We start from the raw sequence: 21955 nt of genomic DNA, 5'->3' as shown, positions 1-21955 counted from the left end.
CTCGGCATTTTTTTTTTTTTTTTTTGGCATACATACTAGTGATGCCTATATCTTTCTTTATGGTGTATCTCTTTAGATCTTTTAATATTAGCTTCCAGAGTGGATATCAAATGAGCCTGACCATAATAGATGATAAATATTTCAAATAATAAAAAAATGCTCTAATTTAATCATTTGATGAAATCATTGACTTGTATACTAGTATGTTTTCTTACTATTAAACTTTCTGATTTTTTTGTATATTTTGATCCTAAGTCCTTTTCATATATATGGCTTATAAATATTTTCTCAGATGTTTTGTTAATGAATTTTATAGAAAAATATTTTAAATAGTCCAATTTGAATTGCATGTTACCATAATTTACATTATTATAAAGTAATTATACATAAGACTGATGAATGTATATCATAGTTGTTATTGGTTTTTATTATTTGCAATTTTTCTTGACTTCTTTCCCTTTTATGTCTCTCTTTGTGTGTTCTTTAACATTAATTGAGTATTAAAAGATTTTTCCCTCTTCTCTTAGCATATTGTAAGAAACTAATTTATTCTTCTCACCTAAAAAGTATAAGTGTATGTGGTGACAGAGCCTTTAAAAAAGCTGTTCGAGTTAAGTGAGATCATAAAGGTGAGTTTACACAGGGATTGATGCCAGGACTCTCCAGAAAATATTATTGTGATATAATAGGACATGGCAAGTTGCTCTTCTCCACCCGCACACAACCAAAACAGACCAAGTAAGAGCATGCACATCTGCAGTAAAAGTGTACATGTCCCTAAGCTGGAAAGAAAGACCTCAGTGGGAACCTAACTTCCTGGCATCTTGATCTTTCACTTCTGTGAGAACTTCTAGAACTATGAGAAAATACATTTTTGCTGTTAAATCCACCGAATCTCTGATAATTTTCATAGCAACTCAAGCTGCGAGAAATTTCAGTTTACTGAAGATCAGATGAGACATCTAGCTTCCTGAAGTGGATTTTTAGACTTTTGGGTTGTAGACAGCAAGTTGTTTTTTTTTCACTAGCTGAACCACAGCCTGTAAGCGACTCTAATAAATCATATGCAATGCAAATAACAAATAATGCAGATAACAAGTACTACTGATAACAGCACTCAATGAAGATAACAAACAATGCAGATAACAAGTACTCACTGTGGGAAAACAAGCAATGTTGATAACAAGCAATGCAGATATTAAAACTCATTGTGGATAACAAGCAATGAAGATAACAAACACTGTGGATAACAAGCAATGCAATGTAAAAGGAGTTCTTAATTAATCTAGATAATAAAAGGCCAGAGTCAGATATAGAGGGAAATACTGAGAGATCAGAGAGGAGAAATCCACAGCACACCTTACCTTATAAGCGTCTATGCAGAGAAGAGAGCAATTTCCTGTTTGTCTCTGCTTATATCTTGTTTCTGCCGAGCTAAGTCACTTCCTGTCTGTCTGTACAGATCTCCACACCTCTATGGTTAGCTAGTGGCAAGCTCCATTCTCTGACTCTCAGACAGGCTTTACTTGTGCAAGAAAGATATCACCACTATGCAGATAACAAGCATTCACTGTGGCTAACAAGTACTGTGGATAACAAGCAATGTGGATAGCGAGCATTCGCTGCAAATAACAAGCAAAGTAGATAACAATAGTCCAGATAACGAGTACTGTGTCATGACAAGTACTGCACAAAACATTACTGCAAATAACAAGCACTGTGGATAACAAGTAGTGCGAATAACAAGTAGCATCAATAACAAGTAGTGAAGAACTGCAGATTACATTAGTATGGATAGCAAGTTAACTTTCTCCTGTGCTTTTCTTCCTTGAGGAGATATATATATATATCTCCTCAACCACTGTTGAGCACTGTTATAAAGATAGCAGTATCACACCAAGTGTGCAATGTGAGGGAGAGGAAAAGACTATTATGATGCTTCTTAGAGGTGTATTTAAATTCTAAATCAATTACAAAGGGCAGGATCCAGCCATCCAAACCCTGAGGAAATCATTACTTCAGAAAATGTCTACAACTATTAAAAATAGATGCTATTCTTTGTAGAACTATGAAATTCTGGGATAGCAACCCAAACCAAGTAGGGCAAGAGCATTTTTTGGAATGATGAAAGGATGGATAGGCCAAAGGAAGGAGTCAAGTTTAATATTTGATACTCTTCTAAATAGAGAGTGTAAGTCCAGCCAAGTCCTGGCCTGTCACTCTACCCTCTGGCCATGTGTGGCAATCCCCTCTCTATCACCAACTACAGCCACTAAGATTGACTTTGGCAGGTAGAACTAAAGTTACCTAAAGATGTTCATGCTATGATCCACGCAAACTGTGGGTATGTTACCTTACATGATCAGAAAGACTCTGCAGGTGTGATGAGGTGAAAAACTTTGAGATTCAACCACCCTGTTTTTTCCAGATGGCTTGATCAGTCTCATGAATCCTTAAAGATGGAGAAGAGAGCAGGACTGTGCCAGACAGACAGTAAGAAAGAAGTCTATGGCTCACCATTGCCAGTTATGAAGGATGGAAGAGAAGGCTGCCAGCCATGAAATGCAGCACATCCTAGAAGCAAGGAAATGGCCCCAAGTTTGAAGCCAGCAAGAATATGAGGACCTCATCCTTACAAGCATAAGGATCCATATTCTTCTAAAAATCTAGGTGATAAGATAATGACTTCTCTAGAGTCTACAGAGAGAAGAGTAGCCTGCTGATAACTAGAACTTCTCCTGTCAAGAGCCAGATTGTCTGGCTTCAAAACTGTACGATTTTAAATTCTCTGACACTTTAGGTATAAAGCTCTAATGGTGTGTGTGTGTTTGGGAGAGGGTGGTAGGTGTGTACATGAGACACTCACTTTGGTCATCTTCCCTTGTCATTCTTTACCTCAATTTTAGTCTTCAGATGGGTTTTTCGCAGATTCAGTGAATTGAGATGGCTGGGCACAGACAGAAAGTGAGATGGCTGGGCACACAGGAAGTAAGATGATTGGGCAGAGAGAGGATATAAGCAGGAAGAAACAGGAACTTGCTCTCTGGTCTATTGAGATGCTAAGGAGGTAAGATACAGCTTGGCTTTGTCTTGCTCTTTCTTCCCTCTGATCTCTCAGCATTTTCCTCTATGTCTAACTCCTGGTTTTTATTATTTAAACCAATTAACAACCCCCTTTACATTTTGGTATCCATGTGACCATACATTAATGGCAGGACATGGACAAATCATCCCACAATGTCCCAGGTCGGGGCCTGAGAAAGCCGACAGCTGCCCTGGGCTCATTCAGTATCAGGCCATACTTGGCTCCACCTTGACTTCTGTGTATAGTATATCATGAAAGTTTCTGTTTTTATACCTTCCATATATTACTTCGGTCAAGTAAATAACTCAAAGATCTTCTCAGGTTATTATAAAATTATATGAGTCAAGCTTGTCCTGCTTCAATTCAAAAGAGAGAAATTTACATATCATTTTGAGAATGCCTGTCATATTTAGCCATCATAGTCAAAGCAGAGGATCTATTGGTAGTTCTTTCTGCTAGGAATAGTCTTGAAGAAAACTGATTTTTCCAAAACAATCTTGAATGTACAACAGGGTGTGATATAGTTAAGAAAAAAAAAAGAACTCAAGTAGCCAGTGTAGTTTTATTTGTGTTTTTCCTCACTTACTCAGAATGTTATGCATATAGTTATACATACTTTTTTTTCAAAAATGTTACATAACATTAGAAAATTATATCCAGATTTAATAAAGTAAAAAATAAACAATTCAAACTGGCATATGCTAGAACCAAGTTTTGTGTTTTATTTGGAAGATTAGAGTGTATAGTGTGTGTGTGTGTGTCATTATTATCTGTGTATAAAGAAGTATCACTCCTACATTGTTTCTGGAGATTGACACTGAAATTATAATATGAAGAATAAACTTCTATAACTTTGTGCAAATGAAAGTAATATTTCTGAAATGAAATGGCTTATAGGTAAAATTACAGAGTGAACTAACTACATTTTCCTTTCAAAACCTTTGAGTAAAGTGAAAACTTTATACACAAAATAGGACAAATATGTGTGATATGCACTGGAGTGGTAAGAGGAAGGAATGGTGTAAGAGTGAACCTCTTTAGAGAACACAAAGGAACCACCCCAGGAGAAGTACTGATTCAGAACCAGAGTTCCAGTGGCTCCCTCACAATACCAGTTAAATGGCCATTCTTTGCTCAAGAGTGAATATTTTAAAATCTCTGTTTATAGCTTGTTTTAATATTATATTGTCTTTATCTGGTAGTAACAAATATTGTGTAATATGAATCACAATTTTTGTCGATTATTATCGGCTTGTCATATGAAAACATCTCAGAACCATCTTCCTACCTTTAAATCAGAATGATGAGAAAATTCTCTGTTAGGCTACCAACAGAGATAAATTAGACAGAGTCCCTCTACAACATCAGCCTTCAATAAGCCATTGGTAAATTCCAGTAAAAAAAAATGCATTTCAAGACCGTCTGCACATGATTCTTTGATGTACGTGAAAATAGTTGTGGGTAACCTCACATTATTTTTTCTAAATTTTCTCCACTATTGTAGTTTTATTTTTCAAGTATTGTCAATATTTACCCATCGATAACCTAACCAGATTGACATTGATAAACACTATATACTATTTCTTAGCTACATTACAAATTATTTCCTAAACAAATATGCTATTGAATATGTTTTAAGTTATGGGAATTTTGAGTGCTTGTGTTGTGTACTCATGATATTCAATATTTATCTTTCAATTAACTGGGAATCTAGACAATTGAGAACATGTTGTGTTAGTTTTGATTGTTGCTGTGATAAAAACACTGGCCAAGAGAATGTGACTAGGAAAAGGTTTCTTTAAGATCACTGCTGAAGATACAGTCTATCACAGAGAGGAATTTGCAGCAGAAGGAGCTTGAAACATTTGGTCCCATCACCTCCATAGTCAAGAAAAGAGAGTGATGAGTGCAAGCTTCTACTTGTTTTCCTTTCCCCATTTATAGAGTCCATGATTTCCTGTTTATATAGAGTTCTGTCCTCAAAGAAGATGGTTCTTCCTGTATCAATTAATTTAATTTGGATAATTCCATACAAGCATGCCCAAAGTCCCATCTCCCAGGTGGATTCTAGGTGCTGTGAAATTGTCACTTATCACTGTCATAACTCAACTTTTTTTAATAGTATAAAAGCTAAAGATTTTTTTCAAATTTGCATAAAAGTGCTCAAACCAAGACAACAATATGATGTATCTTTATAAAATATAATTGAGAGGCTCCAACTAATATTATGACATTTTTTGTAGCAGAGGAGGGCAAATGATACTGCAGTCTATTTGGCATCACTCCCTCTCAATTTTCCTCTTCACTTTCTGTTTCTCACATGCATACAATCCTCTTGGAAATTTTTCTTAGGTAGTGATTGGTGTACATATTACATATAAAACAATAATAAAACGACTAACAGTTTATATTTTCTTACTTGAGATGGAATAATGCTAAGAGTGAGCATGTCCCTTGTAAAGGCTTTTTCATTTGTTCCCAGATGTATCACGTGAATGCGTATTGAACACTCCACTGAAATGTCATGAGACTTTGCCTTTTCATTTGCCAGACCTGGTGAGGAAAGTATTGTCTACTCCCAAAGCCTCCCAAGACCTCATTTTGTTCCTGGCAGGAAGTCAGTATTGTCTCCAGTGCTCTTTGGTTTTGTTTTTGTCTTGACTTTTGATGCTCAATTTCTAGATTTCATCTGAAAGACAGATAACAAAATAATTCCAGGAAAACTCACCAAAAGTATTTCATTTTCTTTGAGGTTTTTATTTTTATTGGCCTATTTTTTTCATACTTATATTTTGATCACATATTTTCCTCTTCCCAAACCTTTCCCAGATCCTCCCTACCTCCCTCCTTATCTAGCTTCATTTTCTTTAGCTTTCTCTCTAAACAACCACAACAAATCACAATACTCAATCATCCCAAAATATCCACCAAACCCCAAACAAAATAGTTACAAAAAGCATGGAGTCTCTTTTGCCATGCCCAACTACGCCTCAGCATGGAGCACACTATCTTAGTGATTCCTACCCAAAACCATTTACAATTATTTCATATTTAGTGTCCTCAGGGGGTTACTATATGCATTCTGGGTGTGTTATAGGTAAAATTAGTACAAGTGAGTTTAATATCTAGAATTTCTGCAAACTCATTTGAAATAAAAGGTGGGATATATATATATATATATATATATATATATATATATATATATTTATCCTACTTAAAAAAGTTACAACTGACATTGAGGAAGTGGGGGGAGACCTTGGCTCTCTTGTTGGAAATGTGATCTAATGTAAGTGTCCTGGGAAGGGTTACAGTTTTAAAATAAGGGCTGGACAGATGGCCTTGTGCAGAAGACCCAGATTCACTTCCCAGAACAAACATCAAGCAATTCCCAGCTATTTATAACTCCAAATCCTGGGGGGATCCTACACCCTGGGCCTTTTATGCCATCTGCACTCACATGTACAAACTGGTATATAGACACACACAAAAACATAATTAAAAGTAAACATTGCATTTTTAAATTAAAAAAAACTGAAAGAACTGCCTTATAATCAAAAATTCTACTTCTGGGTATAAATGCAGGAGAAATGAAATTAGTATGTCAAAGAAACAAGCACACGCTTGTGTTATTATAGCACTGTCCACAAAGAGCCAAGAAGGGGAAACATAAAGCAATTGATGGATAAAAAGTACCACACACACACACATACACATACACACATGCACATGTGCACACTCACCTTGGAATAGTTCTTTCCATTCAAAGAACAAACGTGTGTCATTTCAAGAGTGTGGATGAAGGTAGAGATCACTAAGTAAAACAAACAAAGCATGGAAGGGCAAGGGCTGAAGGTGTTCATTTGTATGTGGAATATTAAATGGCTGACCTTTCAGAAACTGAGAGAATAGTGACTACTGGACTCTGGGAGAAATAGTGGGAAGGGTGGCTAAGTGAACACTCCATGAAGTTGTAGTTGGTAATGAGAAGTCCAAGTGAGAGCCTGCATAATGGGGAATATCAAACAGCAGCCTTGTATTGTGTATCTCATAACACTAGAAGAAAGTGAAACATCACATGGCACTTCAGTAATGCATGCAACAAATATGTGTGTAATTTTCAAGCACCTCTAAGAGCTAGCACAAGGAATGTTTGTGTGTGCATTGAACACTGTCCTAACATGTACTACCCTGATCTTATCCTCCAAGGGTCCTGCTTCTTCATACTCCCAATCTGTTTCACCAACATTTTCCATATTAAAAGTCTTCAAAGCCTGTGTTTGAGAAATGTCATTTAAAAATGACCTTATGTAAACAATATTAACCATTTAATAACATTTGGAAAAAACAAATTTAGAAGGAATCATAGTTTTCATAAAATTTCACTAGCAGTTTGGTAAACTTTCTTTTGGGATTTATACACACATATACACAGACACACAGGGAGAGAGAAAAGAGAAAGACAGTCAGATATATTTATATATTTCTTTTCAGTTTAACATCACAACATGGTGGTTTATGTCTTTATTTTTTTAAAACAAAATATTTATATTGCATTATAAAAGTCTAAGTACTTCCTGTTCTTTGGTATGAGTATATGCATGTGTGACTAACTGCATGCCTGTTTCTGTGGGTCCTCTGTGGTGCGTGTGTGTGTGCGCGCGTGTACGTGTGAGTGTGCATGTGTGTGTGTGTTATACAGAGAACAACCTGAGCTATCAGCTGTCATTCCTCAGACATCATCTACTTTTGTTTGTGAGACAGTTTCCCTCACCAGTCTGGAATTTTGGGAGTATTCTGGGCAGTCTTGCCAGTGAACCCTGGGATTCACCTGTTTCTGCTTCCTCAGTATGGGGATCACAGTCATGCCTGTATTTTTTTTTTTTCTATGAGCTCTTGGGATCAAACACAGGGGTTCTCATGCTTGCAAGACAAGCACTTTATTAATCCAGCCTTATCTCTAGCCCCTCATATTCTTATATGCTCTTACATTGTTTCATATTTTAAATTTTGAATTAATGCTATAATTAGTATCTTTAAGTATCATTTGCTGTATTTATAATCTATTCCTAGACTTGAAAGATTCCTGTGTATAACTGACCATTTATAAAGACTGTTATATGTACCCTCATATTGGCTTATTTTTGAAGTTTATTGTTAATTTACTTTTCACTTCTCAAAAGTATTTAGCATCTCTGTCAAGATATGTTATATATTAATATTACAATTGTTATTATTTGTAGTGTTGGTGAGTGAAACTGGGGCCTTGTGCATTTACAAGTTATCTTTATAACTATTGGCAATTTAATTGGAATATTTAAACTCTTTTTAAAAATGAAATTAAACATTTTCCTCTGTATATATATATATATGTATATATATATATATATATATCCTTAATTACATAAATATATTTTGAGCATCTTTTTAAAGAAATATGATCTTCATACCACATAATTCATCCTTCAGAATTCTACCTCATTTATTTATTTATTTACTTATTTATTTATTTTCAGACAGTGGTTACATGTTATTTCCTGAGGTCACTCCTCTCTTAATGTCTTCAGAGGTTGGCTGCAGAGTTGTTCTGAATGCAAAATCCTAGGACACTCAACCCCATATATAAGTGGTGTACATCTTGCCACAGTGTACATCAGATTGTCTCTATAAGCCTTGCAATATGTAAAGAAATGTAAATGTAAATAGTTCTTATAGTTTGTTTAGGGAAAAGCAATAAAAATGTGTATGTGCTCAATATACATTTAACAGCCTTACAGGCATTCCTAACTGTTTTACAAGTTACATTTGGTTGAATATACAGATGTTAAAAGGGAGAAAAACAAATTGAAACTATTTCTCAGACACCGTAATCTACTGGTTCTTGGTTTGAGTCTAGTCTCAATTTTTGATCACCCTTGGTATTTGGTCAATAATACTTCCTTAGGTAGTAGGAATATTCTGAGAAGTTTAATGCTGTGAGACTAGAGCTGTTTTTCCCCGTAATATCATCCATTTTAGGGTTAGACTTTTGAGTCTTTTGTATTTGCATTGTGCCATGTGATTAATTAGCTGAAGGACTGGCCGTGAATAGAGCCAGGCAGAAATGATTTCTGTAGAAGAGGTGTGAAGATTAGCTTCAGACCTTATTTCCTCTGCAGCAAGAGAGAGATTCTCAGGACCTGCAGATTAGAAGAGTGTTAGTGACAGAAAGCTGAAGGTGTTTCCATTTACACGTGCCTTATTACTCTATAAATGAAAAAGCATCATCCTTGGCTCTTTGCTGAATATGACTCATCAGATGCCTAGCCATTTTCTATTCTGTGTATGCCATCTCTTCTTCTCAAGGATTGTCCACCTGCAGATGCCCCCTATTCTCTTCCAACATTGCCTTCTCCCCCCCCCCCAAGAGTGAAGTTTTCTGGTTACAATAGGGATATACTCCAACAGGTTAATAAACATAATTTAGTGATACACTCACAAAACCCAAAACCTTGATGGGATCTCATTACCCTTAGATTGTCCTTGATTCTTTGTTCCTGTGTAATGACATCTCTTCAACAGATTGTTTATTGTGTTTGAAAGTTTCTCAACTTTCCCATGCCTTCCTCCTCCCATGTGCACCTTGCCTCTACTCTGAGTCAGACTTGCTCCAAATTTAAATTCAACTCCAGCTGTCTGTCTGTCTGTCTGTCTGTCTGTCTGTCTCTCTCTCTCTCTCTCTCTCTCTCTCTCTCTCTCTCTCTCTCTCTCTCTCTCTCCGTCACTTCTCTTTTTCTTTCTCTCCAATGTTTAACATGATTTATAGTCCATGTCAGATGCCTTGGTTTGGATTGCATTTGAGCACCCAACCTCCATTACTGGACAACATTCTTCCCATTTTTCTCAAGAAAGCAAATACACTGTAGTCAATGCCAGAAAAATCAGAAGAGTTTATGAAATGGTATTGGTTAAACCAGAATTGGTTTTCTTTAACAGAGGCTAAGAAAATAGCATATTGTCATGGCTCAGGGACCTTAGTGCTACTTGAAGTTGCTGGGATGATGACAAAGGGGGAAAAACAAATTGAAACTATTTCTCAGACACCGTAATCTACTGGTTCTTGGTTTGAGTCTAGTCTCAATTTTTGATAATTTTAGGCTAATATGATTGACAGTTAAGTGACAACCCATTATGCTGTTTTGGCTAATGAAACCACGCTTACCTGGAGTGGTGGTTGGTTATCCTTGTATATGTCTTCCTTAATTTGATACTCTTTGATTATGGTTGGAAAAAAATATCATCCAGGCATAATACTGACTGGGCTCTGAGTTAAGATTTGTATTTTTGGTTTATTCATTGGTGTCTATAGAACCAAGCATCCTGTCCACAGCTATCTGAAGCAGAAAACCAATGAAGAACAGGGAGATTTTCCTAGGTACATGTTTCAGAACCATCTCAACATGTTCTTTTTACATGTCAAACCCCGCATATGGGTTCATTTCTATATTGTTCATGAGGAAGAAATGGAAAATGATTTATTTTCTGGTCTTCAACAGAGAGAAGCAGGCTAGTGAGAAGGAGATTGAGAAATAATTTTAGCTATTCAGTCAACATATTTCTTCCCAAATAGACAAGTAAAATAATAGCCTGCTATTTATAAATATTTATATTAGAATTGGTTAAATATTTAGGTTACCATCTTGTCTTAGTTACTTTTCTATTGCTGTGGAGAGACACTATGACCAACTCAACTCATAAAAGAAAAGTATTTAGGGGATCTTGTCCCTTTCCCCTCCTGTGGGGGACATTATATGTCTCTCTTAGGGTCCTCCATGTATCCTAGCTTCTCTGGAGGTTTGAATTATAAGCTGGTCATCCTTTAGTCTATGTCAAAAATCCACATGTGAGTGAGTATATACTATGTTCCTTTTTTTGTGATTGGGGTACCTCACTCAGGATGGTTTTTTTCAAATTCCATCCATTTGCCTACAAATTTCAAGATTCCATTTTTTTCTGCTGACTAGTATTTCATTGTGTAAATGTGCCACATCTTCTTTATCCATTCTTTAGTTGAGGGGTATCTAGGTTGCTTCCAGATTCTGGCTATTACAAATAATGCTGCTATGAACATAGTTGAACAGATAGATGTCTTTGTTGCATGGATGTGGATCATTTTAGTATATGCATAAGAGCAGAATTGCCAGGTCCTGTGGTAGATTCCCATTTTCCGATGAACCACCATATTGTGGGTGGGGAATTGGATGGCAGTGGGGGTTGGGAGCTTGGGAAGATGGGAAGGAGAGGGAGCTAAGATCAATATGTAAAATAAGAAAAAATAAAAAAGAAAGTATTTAATTGGGTGCTTCCTTAGCCTAAGCCTAAGCACTAGCCTTAGAGGGCTAGTACATAACCATCATGGCAGGAAGCATGGAAGCAGGCAGTCAAGCATGGTACTAGAGCAATTGCTAAGAGCTTACATCTGATCTCAAGTTGCATAAACATAAAGAGAGGACTACTAGCAATGATATGTGCTTTTACACCTCAAAGCACACAACCAGTGACACATTTCCTCCAATAAGGACATACATCCTAATCCTTTACAAAGTCCCACCAACTTAGGACCAAACATTCAAATATATGAACCTATGGGGGCTGTTTTCTTTGAGGTCACCACATATCTGCAAACACATGGTACATGGGCAGCAAAAGAAATTACTTCCCGCAGCTCCTTTGTGTGTTGGTGAATGATTGCTATGTGGTAGGAAAATTTGAAACAACATTATAAAATTGATGTATGAAGACATGCCATTCATTTTGAAACCTGAGCTGTTTTTGTGAACTTTTACATTTCCCTAATTTAGACACATATGATACCTCACAATGCTGCATCATGTATTGTGTTTGTAGCCATGAATCTGAAAGTTTGAAACTTACTTTGTCATGATTGTTTTTCTTTAGATGATGTTTTGAACATTATTCAGAATGAAGGGTTCACCATACTGATGCAAAGGCAACTATTATTGTCAGAGGAAGAAGCCAGAACAGTGTCCAAGAACTATGAGAATGAAGAGTATTTTAATAGACTGCTGGCTTACATGTGCAGGTAAAGTGGTGTTCAGAGTTTGAAAGTTCTGTGATCTATTTTCCACTCATTTCAACCTTATAGCAAATAATAGGTCCCATGGACACAGATACATACCAGTTTCCAGTTGAGTTTGATGCAGAATTCCAGAGTAGGCAACATCACCAAGTAAACTGAGAACTGTTTGACCCTTTGGGCAGTCTGATTATTCTGTTGGGGGCCTTTTATAACATCCAGTATCACACATCCTGAAGAAGAAAATGAGGTGCTAGAAATTTACCAGATATCTAGAGAAGTAACTGCAGCTGAAACAAAAATCCAGCAAGTATACATAAACCCACCAGAGCATGACAGTCTAGAAGAAACCCCTCTAAAGAACTGAGGTCCTGTTATTTCCTTCCTATTTTCTTCCTAGCTCATGTACGTATGCTATTGAATGAATGCCAACATATATAAACATTGGACACCTTATAGATCATTTGAAATACTTCAGTTAGTTTAACAACACATACACACTTGTATTCTCTTTATATCATTAGCTACTAAGATATTCTTTCATTAACCTTTGGTTTTGCTTTTTCTAACAGCAGTCCATCTTACATCCTTGTACTGCTGAGGGAAAATGCTGTGGAATATTGGGAGCAGTTAATGGGACCAAACAATGTTGAGGATGCTTTCGCATATCATCCAGAGAGGTACTGCTTACACCATGATTCCCTACCCTTTTTTCATGCATGTAATTTAATTTCTTTTTAAGTCTAAGATGCAGGAAGCATAGTTTTAGTCTGAGAGGGAAAGCTGTTCTGGTAGAGTAATTGACTGTTTTTAAGTGGAGATCTGCTTTAACATAAACTTAAAGATGACTATAGTTTTTCAAGAAAAGGTGGGATGCTTGACTTGGGCCTGGAAACCAAGAACCCAACTAATTTATGACAAATTACCTCAATTAGAGCTTTGATCGAAGCTTCAATATCTTTAATTGATTATAAGAGTTTTGAAATGCTTATGAGAAAATCAAGATTAACCCTAATGCCACTATATAGAGAACTTTAATTTTACCAAGTGAGGTCATGTCGCTAGCCTTGATTATAGTCCTGGCCTTTTCCCTACTAGGGTCCCTGTTCTTCTAGTTGTCTTTTGAAATATCCATTGACAATGGGATTTAAATGTTCACATATTTCCTTTCTAATGTCTGCTACCTCCCTGAGAGAACATAGTATATCCAAGTCACTTGCTAATTCCTTCCTTTTGCACAGTACCTAGATATGGATGGTTGCTGTTGCATAATGTTTTTTAAGCAAATTAAATAAGTAGTGTTATATTACATTAGATTGTTATATTATATGTGAATTTTGACTTGGCCTCCCTTTTGAAGTTTATGTGCACAGTTTGCCACAGGAACTTTTCCTATTAACCAGTTCTATGGAAGCAGTTCAAAGGCAGTAGCTGAGAAAGACATAGAATGTTTCTTCCCTCCTCAGACAACACTGGCATTGATCAAGCCTCATGTGACTCAGGAACAAAGACGTAAGCATATACTGTATCTTCAAGTCCTGACACTTTATTTTCTGCTTGATTCCTTCTACAAGAACACTTTTTCCCTACATTTTCTAGTTAAGATATTAAGCTTTTCAATTTTATTGTTATTTTTTGCTTGTGTTCCCTTTAATGTTTATCTTTATTGAATTCAGTCTTCAAATCCTGACATTACTCAAGTACTTACTTTTATCAACATGGACTTAAGTAAAGTGTTCATTCATATTTTCTTTAAATTCACTGAGTTATTTGACAAAGTTTGTGAATGTTCTTTTAAATTCTGCCACTTGGGACTAGTGGGTTTGATGGGGGACATACTGTTTTGGCCATTCATATTGGTTCTGTTTTTGTGTTCTAACCCAGGCATGTGGAATTTTTGGTTGTGTGTCTAATATGATAGTCTAGTTTCCCTGAGACTAGGCCATGAAGGAGATGTGTGACTTGAGTTAGGTCAGGTAAAGCTGGTTGATGAGCTTTTTGCCTGTTTAACCAGGAAAGCTGACTCCCAAACCATGAGTGTAGAGCTAGGTCAGGCAAGGGGGTTTCATATATATACAAAGGGTTCAAAGACGCAGGTCTGGAATTAGGGATTGTTGGTTAGCAGACAGCATAGGGTTTTTGGTGAGGGGTGCCAATAAGGAGAAGTGATTTTCCCAGGAAATGTGTCCTGGCACAAAGAGGGCTCAAGATAGCTCATACACAAAGCCACTTTCTTTATTAATTATTGATGTAAGTAGGACTAGGCCACTGTGTGTGTTGCTACCACTGGGCAGTTGGTTCTCGGTCATACAAGAAAGCAGGATGAGCCAGCTACGAGGAGCAAGTGCATAAACACTCTTTTTCTAGGGCTTCTACTTCAGTTCCTGACTCTTGAATCTCTGCCCTAACTTCCAGAAATGACAGACTGTAATGCAGAAGTATATGATGAAATGAATCTCATCCTGAAGTCATTTTCAATCATTGCATTTTTATAACAGCAAAAATCAACAACTAGGACAAAGTTGGTACCAAAGAATGGACTGTTGGTTTGATAGAACTGACCATATTTGGGGGAGGATTGGGAAAGGTCCTTAGAGCTTTGGGCTGGAGAAACCATCAAGAGCTCAGAGTGTAATTGTCCATTTTGTAGTAATTTGGCAGACAGGAATGTTGAGAGCAATGTTGAGAGATGGTGAAGGTCTGACCTGTGAAGAGTCAGAAGGAAACAAAGACCCTGCTGTGGCTTGTTTTCATGATACTTTGTGTTAACACAAAATGTCTTGTCAGCTGTAGCTAAAGAATCATCTGCAATTAACTAGAGACTAATACCACTACAGGAAAACTGCTTTACTGGGACAACTAATGCTGATGATCTGGTGCTAAGAAATGAGCAGTGATGAATAAGAGACCATATCACTGAGGTGAAATCTTCTGAGAGGTGTTTCCTCAGGACTAGCACACAGAAACCATGGTCCACAAGTGGCCAAGGCCCTAACTTGTATTGGCAGCTGAACTTGGTTAGTGTGTAATGTGTAAAAGTCTCTCAGGTGTTACTGGTTTTGAAGAATAGTTGAAGCTTGACACAGTGAGAGTCTACTGGTCAAAGTGTAGCTTCATTTGCAGTAAAAGCCTGATGATGGAGGGCTCATTGGAAAAGTTGAGGTTTGGTAGCATGTGGCAAGGTCAGAGTCCCTGAAATAGCTCAGAAGCTATTGGTGAAGATGAGACTCAATTGCAGCAGAGACCCCAGCATTCTGGAGATATTAGTACCATGGGACAACCACAAAGGACAACAGTATGTGCAGAGTGGAGTCGGCCTAAGTCTATGACACACACTGTCCTGTGCTGCAAATAGCAAATTTGAAGGCACGGTCTCTTTAGAGCCCAGAAGATTGTGAATGGACATCAAACACTGAGACTTTTATACTGTGAAATTTTGTTTTGCTTTGATTTGACTGTGACTGTGAATTCACTCTCTCCTGTTGGAGAAAGGAAGTATTTACCTTTTTAAAAAGTTATTATTTGAATTTTGACAGGCACTCACAGTTGGCTTTGAACTTTTAAAGAGACTTTGGAGTGCAGAGAGACCAGATATTTGAGAGAGCCTTGAAGTCTGAGGCTTTGGATGTTCTTTAAAGATTGGGCTTTATGTAGACTTGGAGTTTTAAAAGTTGGGATGTTTGAAATTTTGATGTTAATGTTAGCATGACATCTAGAGGACAGAAGGAACCAGTAAGGTTGTCGTTGGATAGTGATGTGTAGGTCAATTGGCAAATGGTTAATTGTACTACTGTGTATTCTCAACTTGACAAAAGCTAGATTCATTTAAGAAGAAAAAATCCTCAACTGAGAAAAATCCTCTCACTGGGTGGGACAGCCAGCAAGTCTATAGGACATTTGTTTTAGATGACTGATGATTGATAACTGATGTAAGAGAGCCTAACTCATTGTGGGCAGTACCACTCCTGGGAATATGGTCCTAACTTTTTTAAAATTAATTTTTATTTAAATTAAAAACAATCTTATTTTGCTTGCATATCAATCCTAGTCACTTCTTCCTCCTATCCCCTCACACCGCCCCCCCCATCATCTCCCCATCCATCCACTCCTCAGATAGTGGAAGGTCTCCCAAGGGAGATCATCAAAGTCTGCCACATTATTCAGGCAGGACTTAGCCCCCCACTCCCCCTCCCCCAGTATCTGGGCTGAGAGAGTAACCCTTCATAGGGAATAGGCTTCCAAAGCCCAGTTGTGCACTAGGGATAAATACTGGTTCCACTGCCAAAGGCATTTTTATACTGTCATCTACCCATCTCTTCCTCCAGTGTGTGCAAGTGGGGCCTCTCCCAGTGAGGGCAGGGCCAAGTCTCTGATGTTGCAGACACAGCCCTGGACGGTTTTGGGGCTATCCCCTGGTTTCTCCCCGGTGCGGGTAGGGCCAAGGCTCAGATTGGTTATAAGTTTAATGAGGACTGTAACCAGACTGAGCAAGCCATGAAGAGCAGGCCAGTATGAAGCACATCTTCATTATTTTTGCTTCATTTTCTGCCTCTTGAATTCCTCGAAAGATGGACTGTGATGTGGAGGCATAAGATGAAATAACCCCTATACTCCCAAGTTGTTTTCAATCATGATGTTTTATCATAGTGGTAGAAACACCATCTAAGACACACTGCTAGACTTAAGTCCACATGGGTCACAGACCTCTACCACACTGAACCTCTTAGAAGAAAAAATGGGAGGTACCCTTGAACAACTTGGTACAGGAGACTGCTACCCGAACATAACACCAGTAGCACAGACACTGAGATAAACATTTAATAAATGGGACCTCCTGAAATGGAGAAACTTTTTTAAGGCAAAGGACACAGTCAGCAAGACAAAATGGCAGCCCACAGAATGGGAAAAGATATTCACCAACCCCACATCTGACAGAGGGCTGATTTCCAAAATGTACAAAGAACTCAAAAAGCTAGTTACCAAAACATCAAATAACCCTATTAAAAAGTGGGGCACAGAGCTAAATAGAGGATTCTGAATAGAGGAATCTAAAATGGCTGAAAGACACTTATGAAAGTGCTCAATATCCTTATCCATCAGGGAAATGCAAATCAAAACAACACTGAGATACCATCTTACTCCTGTCAGAATGGCTAAAATCAAAAACACCAAAGACAATTTATGATGGAGAGGATGTGGAGAATGGGGAACACTTCTCTACTGCTGGGAGTTCAAATTCATACAGCCACTTTGGAAATCAGTATGGAGTTTCTTCAGGAAAATGGGAATCAGTCTACCTCAAGATCCAGTAATTCAACTCTTAGGTATATACCCCAAAGCTGCACATTCATACAACAAGGATATCTGTTCAACTATGTTCATAGTAGCATTATTTGTAATAGCCAGAACCTGGAAGCAGCCTAGATTCCCTTTAACTGAAGAATGGATGGAGAAAATGTAGTACATTTACACAGTGAAGAACTACTCAGCCGAAAAACACAATGAAATCCTAAAACACGCAGGGAAATGGATGGAACTAAAAGAAACCATCCTGAGTGAGGTAACCCAGTCACAGAAAGACAAACATGGTATGTACTCACTCATATATGGATTTTAGACATAGAGCACATGATTATCAGCCTACAATTCACACTGCCAGAAAAGCTAGGAAACAAGGAAGACCCTAAGAGTGTCATACGTGGTCCCCTGAGAAAAGGAAAGAGACAAGATCTCTGGAGCAAATTGGAAACATGGAGGGAGAGGGGAGGGAGTTAGGAGAAAGAGAATGGGAGAAGAAGAGGGACAAGGTGGGCATGAGGGAACAGGAAGGTTGATACAGGGAAAAAATAAAGGAGAATAAGAAAAGAGATACCATAATAGAGGGAGCTATTATAGATTTAAGGAGAAATCTGGAACTAGGGAAATGCCCAGAGATCTACAAGGATGACCCCAACTAACAATCTAAGCAATAGTGGAGAGGCTACCTTTAATGTCCTTCCACGATAATGAGAATGATGACTATCTCATATGCCATCCTAAAGCCTTCATCAAATAGCTGGTGGAAGCAGAAGCACACAAACAGCTAAACACTAGCTGAACTTCTGGAATCCAGTTACAGAGAGGGAGGCGTGATGAGCAAAGGGGTCAAGACCAGGCTGGAGAAACCCACAGAATCAGCAGACCTGAACAAGGTGGAACTCATGAACCCAGTCTGATAGCTGGGAAAATAGTATAGGACTGACCCAGACCCCCTGAATGTGGGTGTTAGTTAGGAGGACTGGGCAGTCTATTGGGCCTCTTGTAATGGATCAGTATTTATTGCTAGTATATGAATGGACTTTGGGAGACCATCTCACATAGAGGGATACTTTCTTAGCCTAGACACATGCGGGAGGGTCTAGGCCCTGCCCCAAATGATATGACAGACTTTGAAGACTCCCCCATGGAAGGCCTCATTCTCCCTGAGGAGCAGAAAGGGGATGGGCTGGGGTTTGGAAGGGGTGATAGGGAAGGATGGAAAGGTGAGGGAACTGGGATTGACATGCTAAGAAATCTTGTTTCAAATTTAAATAAAAAAAGGAAAAAGAAAAAAAAAGACACACTCCTTTTTGAAAACACCTTGTTCTGTCCATGCCTAACACAAACCACAAAAGTCAACATTTCTAAAAATAAGAATCCCTGAGAGTCCAGAGATAATTGTTTCCTTTACTTGGTTTAGGAACCATATACATTATTCTTTATAAGATCATTTTCTTATGATAAATTTACAGGACTGGCCTATTTCTGTTGTATGCTTTGTACTCTCACATGTATTACTAAAGAGGGTCTCCTGGGGGTAGATCCTAGCTATCTCCCTCACCATCAGAAAAGGCCCAGGCTTCTTCAGGTTTTCAGTTGATTAGGTCTCACTCATTTTTCCTCCTTGCCCAGTACCTCAGAGTGTTTTTATTTGGAGTAAAAACAAATCGTTTCTTTCCTATTTACTTTGCATGCTCTGGTGTCAGGTGAATTTCTGCTGTGTCTTCTTTCTTCTTTCCGCTCCCCCCGCATCTTGTCTTTCCCCACTTTTCCTCTTTTACTAGAAAGCTCCAAGTCTTTAAGTTGGTTCTCCTTGGTCTGGAGAATGCAGATTTCAATGTGCAGGCTATTGGTGATATTCTTACAGGATTCACTGTAATAGTGAACTTGGTGGCAACTCTTCACTTCAGAAAATAATTTTCACCTTGGTTCTTCCCCAGGACAGATCATACAAGGCATTCTTGGACATTTGGGAATGGGATGGGGATTGGGAAGGGGACAAGTGATGATGAGGACTGAAGGGTGAGGGGGGGTGGGATTGACATGTAAAACAAGCTTGTTTCAAATTTAAATAAAAATATTATCATAAAAATATGTCTTCCTGTTTATTATGCCAGCAGATCTCCTTTTCACTTTGATGCTCCATCAGTTGATCAAAGTGGGACATTCATGCTAAAATTTTGAAGGTCTTCTGAGTATTAATCTGGTGCTTTTACACAATTTTGCATGTAGATAAACCACAAGATACAGGCTGAGCTATCATTTTTCTCTACTATTTTGATTTTGAATAAACCATGATCATGGAGCGAATGATCTTCAATGTTACCTAATGTTTGTTTCCTTAGTGGAGATCCTGAAAGCCATTAAAGAAGCAGGATTTGAGATCTCCCTGCTGAAGGAAATATACCTGAATCCAGAGAATGCAAACAAAATTTATTTCAAAATAACAGGAAAAGAATTTTATAAAAATGTCTTGGAAGTCTTATCTTCGTAAGTTTCTGAAATGTTGTTTGTATTGTAGATATGGTAACTGTACACGACAGAAACTGTAGGACACAGAAATTATTTTTTAACATCTTTCTATCTAATCTGACTCATGAAAAGACACCTTGTTAACTTTTAAAGTTCATTAGTTTTCCAATTTCTTCCCTACTTCCATTCCTTCTCATCCCTTCCTCCTTCTATTTACTTAGCTCTCCACACTAGAGGCTGTCAGGGTTTAAGAGCCTTGCTTAGCCAATTCAGAACTATGCTTAAATCTCCTTTCCTGTAAAATGGAGAGGGAACTATGAGACCCACTTCATTAGGAAGTGATGATGACTGAGAACCTGCATCATGAACACTAAGTAAGATTCCATGTGCATCTCTTATAGGTGGCATTTCCTGGGGAGAGTTCATGATTCAGGCTACATATTTAGAGAACTGTGCCGTGGTGGGGAAGGAAGGAGAGGCAGCAGGGTCAGGAGGAAGAGGTCAGAGTAAGGGGGTTCTACAGATGACCCAAAATTTCTACTGACCAACTAGACTGGCCATCCAAGTGGTTCTGCGATGAGCTGAGGTAGAACATCTTTGCCCCAGGTGCCAGGCAATGACTGGATAGAGCACACCTAGGGAGTGAGGATGGCCTGTGCAAGATGGCTTTCTGCAGTGGAGGCAGTCTAAAGGATTGGAGGGTAAAGGGTGAACATGAAACTAAAGTCCTGGGTACATGAAAATGTTTGTGTGGGCCCAAAAGTAGTGAAACTGTAACTCTATTCACATTAATTCTTTAGAATTAAACTACAGCACTCAACTAACACAAAACTTGTTGAAGAAGGAGAAAACAAAGAAAGCACAGGATCATATTGTTAGGAAAAATGCTCTGGATGAACCAGAAGCATTCTGTCTTTAGCCCTGTGTGCAATCCATGCCTTTGAAGGAGGCTGCCTTCTAAAATAATCACTATTTGCAGGGGTACATCTGTAGTCATGACTCTGACCAAGTGGAATGCTATTGCAGAATGGAGACGAATGATGGGCCCAGTAGACCCGGAAGAAGCAAAACTTCTTTCCCCAGATTCCCTCCGAGCCAAATATGGAGTAGACATTTTGAGAAATGCTGTCCATGGGGCATCTAACATATCAGAAGCAACAGTCAGCATCAGTAATGTGTTCACAGAAGATAATTCCGAGGATGAAGAACAGTAGAGTATGTACTACTAAGTATATATACTTTAATGACTTTTGTTTTCTTTATTTTATTTTTGAGATTATAATATAATTACAACTTCCCTTTCCTCTCTCCAAAGCCTCCCATACACCCACCATTACTCTCCTTCAAATTCACGGCCTCTTTTTCTACTAATTGTTATTGCATGCATATTTGTATATACATATGTGTTCCTAAATATAATCTGTTTAGTCCATATAATATTGCTTGTATATACGTTTTCAGGGCTGATCATTTGACACTGGACAGCCAATTGATATGATACACAACCTCAGAGCAAATTCCCTTATCTTCTGCTCTCTCTTTCACAATGTTTCCTGAGCCTTAGGTTCAAGATTGTTTAGTGGACATAGTCACTGGGACTAGGCTCTATAACTCTACCTTTTGATTGGTGGTAGTTTTCTGTGGGAGTCCCCATCTGTTGCAAAGATGATGAGGTGTGAAAACTATACTTATCTGTGGGTATAAAGAAAAATGTTTACATAACTGTTTTTAAGGATTATGCTTCTTTAGTAAATTAATGGTTGTGGATTCTCTTTCAGTAACCCTGATGCCACCAGCACTGAATAGTTAGCTAGGTTTCCAGTACCAACCATTGTTCCCCTCTTGTTAAACAGGCCTTCAATCTAACGTTAAGCGTGATAACCCTAAGGGTGCAGTACACTATCTCATTTTCATGAGTACTAAATTCCCTTGTTTCAAGGAACTTGAGTCATGTGGGATACAGAGTAGGAAATTGATAACTTTTTTCTTTTTTAAATCAAAGCTGTTATCCCTATTTGCGCTTAAAA

General features: G+C 37.9%; 1 protein-coding gene across 1 annotated transcript in view; it reads left to right on the top strand.

Moving 5' to 3' along the window:
• The window catches only part of LOC127234031 (thioredoxin domain-containing protein 3-like), a 44732-nt gene extending 23590 nt beyond the window's left edge, over positions 1 to 21142 (top strand). Inside the window, exons 11-15 of the mRNA XM_051200742.1 lie at positions 12020 to 12164; positions 12731 to 12838; positions 13519 to 13670; positions 19802 to 19946; positions 20908 to 21142. Coding sequence (XP_051056699.1) covers positions 12020 to 12164; positions 12731 to 12838; positions 13519 to 13670; positions 19802 to 19946; positions 20908 to 21142 — 785 coding nt within the window. The remainder of the gene's footprint in view (positions 1 to 12019; positions 12165 to 12730; positions 12839 to 13518; positions 13671 to 19801; positions 19947 to 20907) is intronic.
• Positions 21143 to 21955: the final 813 nt, after the last annotated feature.

Source organism: Phodopus roborovskii, unplaced genomic scaffold (genome assembly GCF_943737965.1).
Source record: "Phodopus roborovskii unplaced genomic scaffold, PHOROB, whole genome shotgun sequence".
Taxonomy (NCBI): Eukaryota; Metazoa; Chordata; class Mammalia; order Rodentia; family Cricetidae; genus Phodopus; species Phodopus roborovskii.
Note: the sequence above shows the minus strand (reverse complement) of the source record. Positions and strands in the feature narration are given on the sequence as shown.